The sequence below is a fragment of the Triticum urartu genome, chromosome 5A (assembly GCF_056163025.1).
Source record: "Triticum urartu cultivar PI428250 chromosome 5A, HENAU_Tu73, whole genome shotgun sequence".
In the NCBI taxonomy this organism is placed as follows: Eukaryota; Viridiplantae; Streptophyta; class Magnoliopsida; order Poales; family Poaceae; genus Triticum; species Triticum urartu.
Window position 1 is genome coordinate 73418543 of NC_141877.1, and position 11461 is coordinate 73430003.

Sequence of the window (11461 nt, forward strand, 5' to 3'; positions counted from 1 at the left end):
CCGCTTTTGGTTCAGATTTTGGCAGCAGATTTCTGGAATCGGATTCTGCTGGGTTCGCCCTTTGGTTCAGATTTTGTTGCGCGACGGCCGAATCCGTCGATAAAAGATAAACCAAATAGGGCCTAACTATCCCTGTGCCAAGATCTCAAGCACTAAAATATCACCAAAGAACTAGCCTGTCCATGATAAGGGGTGCATGAAAGCTAGCTATCCATGTACTAAAATCATGATTGCGAGACCTTATGGATTTCAGGTCTAGCGTACCCTAACTTGTGGCACCAAAAGGCTTTTTGTTGATGGTCTCAAAATTGTTTCCTATTAAGCTATGGAAGCTGTCCAGACAACAACAATGCTAAGCAAACACGGCGTAAGAAACAAAACAAAAAAAACGTTCTAAAGCTCACTAGCAAAAACAATGCAAGGCTCCAATATATGTAACTATGTATGCATGTAATTGATTTGATATTCTTTACCAGGCACAGGGCAAAACTGACTGAAATATATCAAGCAAAGAAACATAGCTATTAAGGAACTGAGAAGCATTTCTTTAAGAGACCACTAGCTCTATGGGAAGGATTACAATTACACTCGGCTCAGAAGCAAACAGCATGGACTACAACAACGCATTATTACGGTTGCAATCATTATTCATCTCTGAAAGGGCTCAATGCCCATTCCCAGGGTGATAGGATGGGTAGCGGCTTGCTGCGTTCGCTGAGGTCGTCTGGTAATCCCTCGACTGATAGGGGTAGGCATTGATGTCCGCCCCGAAGTTCGGCATGGAGTTGTCGGCGCGGCTGTACGGCCACTGGCCCATCACCATATCATCAAATTGGCTGTTGGAGTATGAAGGGAGATCAAACTGTGAATAACTCCTGTCCCTAAGCCCTTGAGGGCCACCGTTCAGATCACTGTAGTACGGTGCAAGCTCCTCATCATAGTATTGCTCCGACTGATCAAACAGGTACTGATCATTAAACATGCCATAATCAGGTGTGCTGGCGTTATTGGGAACATTATTCGGCATAGAGAACTGCCGAACAAACCCCGGCTGTAGAACCTTTCTTCTGTCGCCGAGCTCCTCGTCCAGCAAGTCATTGATGATGTCTAGGTGCGGAAACTCGTCGCCGACAAGGCCTTGCGGTTGGTACGGAGTGAATCTGGTCGAAATTTCAGACAACAGCTGCTTGCTTCTTGGTCTTCCATTCAAATTGAGCTTATCAGACTCATTGCCCACACTTGAATTCAGTAGACCATGATCATTACTGCTGCTGCTGCTGCAGCTTGCCTGCTGTGAGCTCTCTTCTCTCCACTGGTACTGATTGAGTGACTCAGGCTTCACCGTTCCAAACGTAAATCCAGGTTCCAATGATGACTTTTCTGTCCTAGCAGAGTTATCTGGTGACAGAATGGAAGGCGATGATGCAAACACTGATTGTGAGTGTGTAACTCCTTGCCCTGAGGAACTAGTATGATGAGTGAGACCGCTTGCTCCAACAGAACTTTTCTCCATCATGGCATTACGGTATGACCGGGGAATGTAGCTAGGAGCACTGGCAGAGGGCTCATTGCCCAACCGTCCAACTGCACTCCTCGAACGAGAAAGAACTGGTGCAGTCTGAACTGTTGAAACAGCAGGTGCCACTTGTTTTGCTGCGGGGACTTGTGGGGCACTCAAGGGCCTTGAAACTGTAATGACCTTGGTTGCACTAGAGCTATTTACTAGAGAAGTTGGCTTCTGAGATTCAGATTTGGTGGGCAGAGGTACCTGCAGAGGTCGACTTGCAACTGGAACTGACCTCTCATTATGAGTTGGAGGAACAGACAGAGGTCCTTTATTTGGAACTAGCTGAACAGTTGGGGCGGAAGCCACACCCGTTCTGGTAGTGGTAGTACTAGCTGCAGCAGCTGAAACTTCGGTTGCACGGGAACTCAGATTGTTGGTACTTTCTAGTGAAGATTTTGGCTGCTGGGAGAAGATAGGTTGCTTCTTAACAGGGCTCACAGAAGGAATGGAAGACTCCGTCATTCTTAACTTGGAGGGGCTCGTAACATCAACATGCCGCTGTGCATTTTGCTTCTTCTGTGACACAACTCTGTCATCCTGAAATGAGTTGATTTCGATTCTTATTCAGCCAAGCAGAACACTTGAGAAAATTGATAAAAAAAATAGCAAGACTGAACTAAATGAAAAGGCTGCTGGGCAGGTACATACCCCAGCTTCAAGTCTCGTGTCCTTTGAGTTGCTAGATCCATAACTGCCATTGGGTGCTGGATTTGATCCACCATGTGCATGCCCTGTTCGCAAATCAGTATCCTTATTCCTCCGGTTGTTCCCTCTGAATCACAAAATAGAGCAGCGTAAATATCAAATGATAAAAATGAGGAGAAGTAATAAAATAAAATTATACCTATTGGATGAGGATTTGACATTTGTCCAGGCACCACCTGTATTCAACCCATTCAAAATAACTGAAGGAACCGAGTCAGATGAACAAGTAGACGAGCTATCATCAACAAATGAAGCCCTCTTTCCTGATTGCTCATTTTGCACATCACCACCTTCAGGAACAATGCCTCGAGTTTCTGAAGCATCTGTTTCCCAATTAACAGGACTGGATTCACAGTCTTCAAGATCAACATTAAGCACCTCAGAATTATCATCTCTGTTATCAGAGATATCAGATGCTTCATCAGGATTGTCAGGATTTGAGGTCACTTCTTCAGCTTGACTTGACAAATCATCAGGGTTTCTATCATCTGATGGACTGCCCTCTAGAGCTACTTCCTTCATGTCAACCCTTTCATTTTTTCCTTTATTATTTTTCCGGTTATTTTTCTTTTGTTTGGCCTGAGCGAGAGAAATTAAACATTATCAAAGATCTCCTCAACTAATAAAAAAGGACAGGCACGTCAGAATAGATGAGATGTCAGCGCTACAATCTCCTACTGCACCATCAACATTGATTCCGGAAAGAACATGGCAAAAACTAGAAACCATTTGGCAAGGTAGATAAAATCTAAAATGACAAAATAAGATGACATGGTTGCACTAGCGGAAGAAACCAAACCTGCTTTTTCCTGATACGTTTTTCCTTCTCAGCAGCACTACGCTTTGCCTTAAGTTCGATTTCTGCAAGCCCAGCAGCTTCTTCTTCACGGATGAGCTCTTCTTGGCGCTTCAAAGCCACAGCCTCTTGGTATGCCACTTCAATTCGACTGATTCAAGACTTATAAGTAACATGTGCATGCAGACCATAATTGACTCAAGACTTGTAAGATGTATGAATTTCATCATGGGACACCTTGTTTCCCAAGAAAAATAATATGGAAACAGGTTTATCTAATACTCCCTCCATCCCAAAATAAGTGTCTCAACTTTGTACTAGCTTTAGTACAAAATTGTACTAAGGTTAAGACACTTATTTTGGGAGGGAGGGAGTATCTAATAAGTAATAACGTCTGGTGTATGCTTGCCACAACTGGTAAAACCAGAACCAGGATAGTCATCACCCACTAAAGTACCAAAGTGACAGAAAAAAAAGGTCAAGTCTAGCATCAAATACTGGCAATTGATATTTCAAGTTGCTGACTCTTGTTCCACAATTGTGGAGCAAAATACAAATCCTAGAGGGCCATGTTAAACTGCAGAAAACTTCTCACCTGAATATATGAGCCAAGGCAAAAAATTCTAGTGTCTTCCAGCCAAGCTCTATAAGTCGTCTGTCATCGCGCTCAATAGAGTCTTTGTTGAAGTCATCACCCGAGCTGCTTTCCTATAATCACAGAATTGGCTAGGACTTCTTAGATACAGTATAACAAGAACTCGTCGAGACATAAGTCTTAATAAGAACCTTCTTTTGCTAGTTTAACTCATCCCTGGCACAAGTTAATGACTCTTGATCCTACCTCAAAACAGTATTGTTTAGGAAAGCTTAGTTTGTTGAACACAATCTCAAAATTAGGCATCTAATGGTTATAAAATGGATGGTATGAAAAAGGTGCTCCAAATTAAGACATTGAAGATGAAATGAAAATATCTGTAGTCAATACCCAATGACCTGTAAAGCTGGTAAAATAGAAGAATGCATACCTTTGTGCGGTTCTGTGAAGCTTTTTCATCCTTGGTAGGCAATTGTTGGTGTGGCAGTGTGTCTAATGTAGCTCTTTCAAGCAAAATTAACACATCATCTGCCAAGACAAACATATCCTGCTCAACAAGCACCATAGAAGTGCTTCGAGCATCTGTCTCTGTTAATTTGGACAGCCCCACTTGGTTCTTGCTCTTATATTCCAGAGCCTTCAGTCCGGTATACAGCGAGTCCATTACTAAGGTTGATGTAACTTCCTTTTCTATGAAAAAATGTTTCACTAGAACTTTCAATATGGTGTCAGTCTTTTCCCTTGTCATGTTCCGCCGCATACTTGGATCCATGCCTAGCCAGAATGCATTGAAACTGCAACCCACCAATTAAACATTTTAATAATGGAATGGCACAACACAACAAATTTTGTATTAATATTTATCTAACACGTGCTTGGTTCCACAGTAGCCAAAAAATATATCTTTATCTAACCTGGACCATCTCAGTCTATCCTCAATTAACCTGCAAAGCTTGCTTCTTCTTTCATCAATAAATCGCCGGCAAATTTGTTCCACATTTGATAAATACACCCTAACTAGTTCCCTTCGGTACTGGCCATCAAGGCAACGAAATGGGCGGTCTGCCTTCTCCCTCAAATATCACAATGCAGAAGCAGACATGGTTATGCAAAGTAAACATATACTCTCAATTCCAAAAATAACTGATGCCACACCAAAGTCCAGCCCTAGGCGGTGTAACCCACAGTGGGAAAATGGATGCCAAATAACTACAGAAAACAGATACCTAATAACTTGAACTTGAGCTTTGATGGTAAGAACATCCTCGATGACAAAGCCATCATTTAATTTTGATAGCTCCATAAACTTTTTCCAACCCCAGTCATGCTCTTTCTTCCAAAACCGGTGCAGCGTATCTGAAATGCCACTTTCTTTAAACTTCATGTGCAAAGGTCAACCAAAGCTACTAGCCAAGCAAAAATAGTGGTATACCAAACTCACCAGAATACTTAGATTTCTTAGGATCTCTATTAATTACAGCTATTGTAAACTGCGCGAAGTGGCTCCATCCTAAAATAAAAGCAAACAATAATAATATTCAAGATAACGTAGTGCGATCAAGAAGTGTGTTTGTTGGTAATACATGGAACATTTCATTTACCTGGGAGTAGTTTATCATGGTTCGCAACACAAAGAAAGAGTGACAAGTGATTGCAAACATCACATCCTTGTGGATAAATCAAAATGTACCTGAAAGTCAATCAGTAGATATCAATGCGTGATGTGCAGAACAAAAGCTTGAAAACACATATCTAACTCAAACATGATACTTATTGACATTTGAAGGCTACATATCAGATCACAAAGCAGATAAAAGTAGAGAAAAGATTGGCAAAATATATATGGATACAATTTCAAGTTATATGCGGAGCTCCCTCTTGGTACCCTATGAATATCATACCATTTATAACCGCCAACATCGAAGGAGTTACTCCGTAGCTCCCTCTTGTTGATTTGCGAAAAATTATCAATCCTCCATGTAAACTTTCCATAAAGTTCAGGAGGCCTTGGCCCTATTAGAATAGAAGAAAATAAAAACAACAGGTTAAATAATTGTCGATGCTAAATACTTAAGAAATTATACAAGGATTGGAACTAAATCAACCTATCAGAACATCCAAGTTCAACTTCTATCATAGTATAGCCAGACTAGTCAGTGAACCACCTAGGTTACTAGTCAAACTGGGAGTTCTACAAAATTATTGTAACAACCATTTTATTGATTTTCAACTCAATAAACAAGGAAAGATGAAACAAGGCAATATAAAACAAACTTATCAGTTCCGTGCCATTCCAGCCGAAACAGTTGATCATTCCATTTCGCGACCAGAACAGAATGTAGACGCTGCCATCCCATACCACTCCAAATTCACAGCATTGTGCCCAACCAGTTCTGGTGCTGCTAGTGTTTTGCCCTGTGATTCTAGGGTGTTGCTATCTCGCGCACGCTTGTTGAGACACTCGGTTTCCGACAAAGTAAACTTTCCTGTTTAAGCAAATAAGCGTGAGGTGGAAATGGAAAGACAGGTTGGGCCCCACCCGTTAAATTCAGCAGGGGAGAGAGATTATGGAAAGGCAAGCTGGGGCCCACTGGTGGAATTCACAGAAGGGTAGAGGATACGCACACATGCATGCATGCATGCATGGGCCCCGCGTCCAACATGGACAGCTTTTGTCACTAGCCCCACCGCATCTCACTCTCCTTGTTGAGGTGGTAATAACACGAAGCATCGAGTGTGAAGTTTTGCTATTCTTGCAGGCATGGGCGATTGGGCCGGCCACTAGCTAGACGTTGTACACAATGCTAGGCCAGGCCACCACTAGGCACTAACCCCTATCGTACCATTGTTTGTACTTTTTTATTCTTTCTTTGATAATATGATTACACACAAACAATGGTAAATCAAAACAGAATGGTTACCAGAAACGAATTAAAAGGATTAGTAAGTATGATAAATAAACCCTTGGATGGCATTTGACACTAAAAAAACACTATGGCATGCGATGGAGCATATTGAAACAAGATAATACATAACCAGGCCTGATTCTGGTTCTCTTTTTTGGTTCAAACAGTTATGAGCGGTCAGGTTTTAGAGGTAATGTAGAACTTAGCAATAGCTACTGGGAAACATGTATTTGATCCCAATTGCATTCACACATGATAGAAACCCTAAGAGATTGTGATATACATCATTAAATAAGTAAATATTCTTGAACATGCCGAAACTATTTTGCTAGTACGACAAACCGTATATATTCAGTATTCCATTATTACTTTTGCCATTTCCAAAAATAAATTGATAAATATGACTTAGTTTCAACCTCAAGGTTCGGTGAAGTACTATTGGGCTTCCTTCCAATAAATAACTCTAGAACCTCAAGAATTTGAAGCTAAGGAATGCTTCAGCTAATGTATCGTATACACATCTCAACAATCCCACTGTAATTTGAATGAAATTTCAACTGGCATTCTGATGTGAGTGATTTTATGAATGATATTGCATGTCTCATGGGCAAATAATGCATCACTAAAGTCTGTAGATTTCAGTCACCTTATAGCACAAAAACTGACACTATAACTAATATAAGATATCTACAAGCTGATCAGCACTAGAATCATGTAACACTTGGCAAAAACTGTGGACTCCTCAAGCTTGCATGTCATAAACTTGCCATAGCATAATTAGTTAACTACTCCCTCGTTCCCAAATATAAGTCTTTTTAGAGATTTCAATAAGTGACTACATAGGGAACAAAATGAGTGAATCTACACTCTAAAATATGTCTACATACATCTGTATGTTGTATTCCAGTTGAAATGTCTAAAAAGACATATATTTAGGAACAGAGGGAGTACATGCAACGACTCATAAGCCTATGTTTTAAAATTAACATGAAACTATTTGTTACTTCTTCAAACTCATGAATCCTGATCCACAGAAGCACAAAACATAACTGGTTCAATCAGAACAGAAGAACGTACATGCCCAAATTTGCACAGGATAGTTGTCCTAAACCTACCAAAGATAAATAAAACTCTATCATCCATTATAGTGCATGGAGCCATGGGCAGTGATTCAGGAGTTCTACATGTATTATGTAGCACCACAACATAATCAAATGTTCTACTTTTATAGAGACAACACTTTCATGAGAACTAAATAGGTCATGGGCAAGATGGTAAAACTGGAAAATGTTACATTAAAATAACTATGTCTGAATGAAGCAGTAACAGGTAATATGAACAAATGCAAGGTAAAGTGAACAACACACCACAATCATCATCTTCAGTGTCCGAGTAAGCTGGTGAAGTGGATGGTGTTCCATTCTCAACTTGCTCGCTTGACCTCCACTCAGCTAAAGATTCCCCAGAATGGCTTTGTTGATCACTTGGCAAGTCCTCGGTTGATGAGGATCTACCATCCCCTGTATAATCTTCGACCAAAGTGCCAGCCATTAACCTATCCAGTATGGGGCTCGCCTTTTTCCTTCCTACAACAATGAATTAAGACCATATAGTCATCAAACCTCAGCATCAATAACAAAAGGAACATAAATAGGACAAAACTAAAACTCTAGCACCCGAAGACACCAAAAGCGGAAACAACTAGGGTTTCACTAGTCCGTAAGCAAAACCTATATCTATCGGCGTCACATCTCATAACAAGCAGTTGTGAATAAGTCATGTATACAAAGCTGGCATTGCACAGGACGAAATGTGATCGGAGACAAGGGTAACGCCGGAGCACAAGCCAATCCAGCAAGAACTAGTTCCTGTCACGAGGCATAAAATACTCAACCCATAGATTCCAGAGGACACCATGGTCAGTCTACGAACCATCGACTAACTGAATGTTGAGGCCACAGAGACAAACTTAAGCAGCATTAAATCATCTACCCCAGGGCTAATTATATTATCGCTATCACCCTACACGCCTGCCCCTGCAACAAGGAAAATAAAAAGTCACTGCGCACGCCCACGAGGAGCTGACGCACGAGACCATCAGCTAAGCTAAACCCAGGCCCCCGTCGCCGCCCAACCTAACCTAACCTAAGCAATCCAAGGACGCGCCCCCGCGCGGAACCCAACGCAATCTCCCCGGGGCACGAACTGGGAGAGAGACCACGCACGCGCGCACGTAGGCGCGCAGATTAGATCGGGGCCGCGAGCGCGGCAATGCTCGCCTCGCCTAGGAACCTAGAAAACAAAATCTATCTCCTCCGATTTCGACCCTTCCCCCCGCGTAGTCCGGATCTGACCTCACCTCCGCCCCTCGCCTCAGACCGGTGCCGTTCCGCGTGCGTGCGTCGGAGACATGCCCGGGGATCGAGAGTTACCTGCACGTCGCTGTCGTCGACGTCGGCGGCGGCGGCGATGGCAGCTGCTTCGTCGAGGAGGAGATAGGGAGGGGCGGGGTGGGGGGGAGAGACGGAGGGGAAGGGAGCAGCGGGGTGTGCGTGCGCCCTAGTCGAGTCGAGTAACGAAATCGGATCGGGTTTAGCGAGGGAGGGAGGCTGCCTAAGCTAGGCTTAGGCTCAGGCTCCGGCTCAGGATTACCGAAGAAATGATTTGTTGGGTATTTCCGGATGGGGGTGGGTATATATAGCGTGGCCGCGCGTCAACATTAATTTTACTTTTTTATGAGCCAGCCAGTCGTATTTGGAAGCATTATATTGCTTACCGCACAATATTGCGTCTCACTCGGGCGCGTTTCGGTTAGGGCACATACCTCCACGGGATGTCAATGCCGTTTTTCCGATCGATAGTTGGTGCTCGGACGGATCCACCTCATGGTGCTCTATCGTCCGTCCGTCCCGGCCTTGCTCTAACTTCTATCGTCTCCTTTCTCTACCCTACCTATATTGTCTTCTTTCATCGCGGTCGGTGTATTTTGTATCATTTATTATTATTGCCATTATCTTTCCTATAATCTTAAGGATGTGTTTGCTTTGGGAACGAAGGTGGAATGGAATGTCATGATTCCATTCCACGAGAATGGGTCAGTTCTGTCCTTGTGGTTGGTATATGTAATTACGGGGGCATCCACCTTATGGTTCGCTCGTTTATCGATCATCACTCAATTATCTAAGGGTGTCTCTAACGGCGATCTGCAAATTTTCTGCCACATCCATCCATGGACAGGGGTCCAGTTAACGGACAAGGACAGGGGGCATCAATCATAGCCGCATACATTTGGCCTTCATTTTTTTTCAAGTCCGCACGATCAAATAGGCACATGCAAAGGGTACAAACGTTCAAATAACCGCATGCAGCACTAGTTCAAATTTAAAAAAGTTCAAATATTACATCCCAACATTGTTATCCCCTTTCATCGCCCATTGATGCTCAATCAGATCTTCCTTCAGCTTCTCGTGAGTTGGTCGATGTTGAATTTGTTAATGCATTTGGATAAACTTCTCAAATGTGGCCGGATTAGATCACCCACGTTCTCAAATTTCAGTGTTGCGGCAGCATCGTCATCCTCACCCTCGATGATCATGGTGTACATAATCACACAACATGTTGTCGCCTCCCATAAGGTTTCTGGATCCCATTGTTTAGCAGGTCCACAAACAACTGCAAAACGGGCCTGTAGAACTACAAATGCCCTCTCGACATCCGTTCTAGTCGCTCCTTGTCTTTGGGCAAAGTGAGCCTTTTTCTGACCAACTGGGTTTGAGATGGTGCTGATAAAGGTAGCCCATGGAGGATTGATAGCGTCAACCAGATAGTAGCCCATGGTGTACTCATGTCCATTGACAGTATAGTGACAAGGAGGAGCTTTTCCTTCAGTCGGTCGCGCAAACAACTGCGATCGTTGCAGCACATTGATGTCATTGTGTGACCCGGGCATGCCAAAGAAAGTGTATCAAATCCAAAGATCATGTAATGCAACTGGTTCGAGAATGGTGGTTGGCTTCTTAACATGACCCTGATATTACCCTTGTAAAGCCTTCGGATAATTCTTCCATTTTCCAATGCATGCAGTCAAGAGATCCAAGCAAACATGTCCACCATCTTGCTTCTAATATTGTCAGGAGCCTCTCAGTGTCTGCCACAGTTGGTTCTCTCAGGTACTGAGGTCCGAACACCTCGACCACGGTAGTTGCATACCTGACCATGGCATCTCCGCATGTGCTCTCAGAGATCCGTAGGTACTCGTCCCACGAATCTATGTCGTGCCATATGCAAGCATCTGGAGTGCGGCCGTGCACTTCTGGTAACCAGAGAAGCCAATCATTCCCACAACATCCTTCTTTAGGATGAAGTAGTCATCGTAGGACCGGACGCCATGGTACAAACGATCAAAGACAGTCTCGCGCATCCGAAAACGCTGACAAAAATGGTAAGCGAATAGTGCATAGGGGGCAAAGTAGCCGGCCATCAGTGTCAAATGCCCGCGCGCCCTGTTGCGGTTGAGCACTCGATGAACCTTGATCGGGCCCTTGAAATTGAAAACATGCTCTCTGCATGCTCCGCGTCTTCAAGGACCGCCAACATCATCGCCGTCTCATCAGATTACTCCTTGTCCGATGAGTCATCTGACAACTCAACATACTTCTCTTATATGTACTCCAAATTGGAATCCATTCCTAGAAAGAAGAAGGGACAACTGTTTTCAGCTCAGGCGATTCATCGAACAATTGTCGGGCATGGTGAGAATTGTAGTAGCGGATGGTACCTGACGGGGCGGTCGCAGGACAGGGGTTGAACGAAGACGGAGGAGAAGCAGGGTGGAGGCCTGCTGGGGGTGCTGGAGGTGACGGAGACGCAGATTTCCGGCAGGGGTGTGGCGT

General features: G+C 43.5%; 1 protein-coding gene across 3 annotated transcripts; it reads right to left on the minus strand.

Moving 5' to 3' along the window:
- Positions 1–429: 429 nt before the first annotated feature.
- LOC125507910 (TNF receptor-associated factor homolog 1a) lies at positions 430–9228 on the minus strand. Of its 3 annotated transcripts, none has more exons than XM_048672436.2 (13): positions 9002–9228; positions 7940–8155; positions 5565–5676; positions 5265–5353; positions 5105–5173; positions 4890–5019; positions 4578–4736; positions 4094–4457; positions 3664–3776; positions 3072–3219; positions 2412–2851; positions 2216–2339; positions 430–2104 (listed from the first exon to the last, which is right to left on the minus strand). In XM_048672436.2, the coding sequence occupies exons 2-13, from the start codon at positions 8118–8120 to the stop codon at positions 665–667; spliced, it is 3369 nt and encodes a 1122-aa protein (XP_048528393.2). In that variant the 5' UTR covers positions 8121–8155; positions 9002–9228; the 3' UTR covers positions 430–664. The 3 variants fall into 3 exon arrangements, with proteins under 3 accessions (XP_048528393.2, XP_048528391.2, XP_087381668.1); XM_048672434.2 differs by having other exon boundaries at positions 7937–8155; XM_087525542.1 differs by lacking the exon at positions 9002–9228 and adding an exon at positions 8929–8945 and having other exon boundaries at positions 7937–8155.
- Positions 9229–11461: the final 2233 nt, after the last annotated feature.

What these genes read in the sequence shown, in the direction of transcription:
- LOC125507910 (XM_048672434.2), bottom strand. Translation starts at nt 8,120, where the DNA reads ATGGCTGGCACTTTGGTCGAAGATTATACAGGGGATGGTAGATCCTCA. An exon ending in GCTCAAGTTCAAGTTATTAG is followed by an intron (nt 4,737 to 4,889) that starts GTATCTGTTTTC and finishes GTGATATTTGAG; the next exon opens with GGAGAAGGCAGACCGCCCAT. An exon ending in ACACGAGACTTGAAGCTGGG is followed by an intron (nt 2,105 to 2,215) that starts GTATGTACCTGC and finishes AACTCATTTCAG; the next exon opens with GATGACAGAGTTGTGTCACA.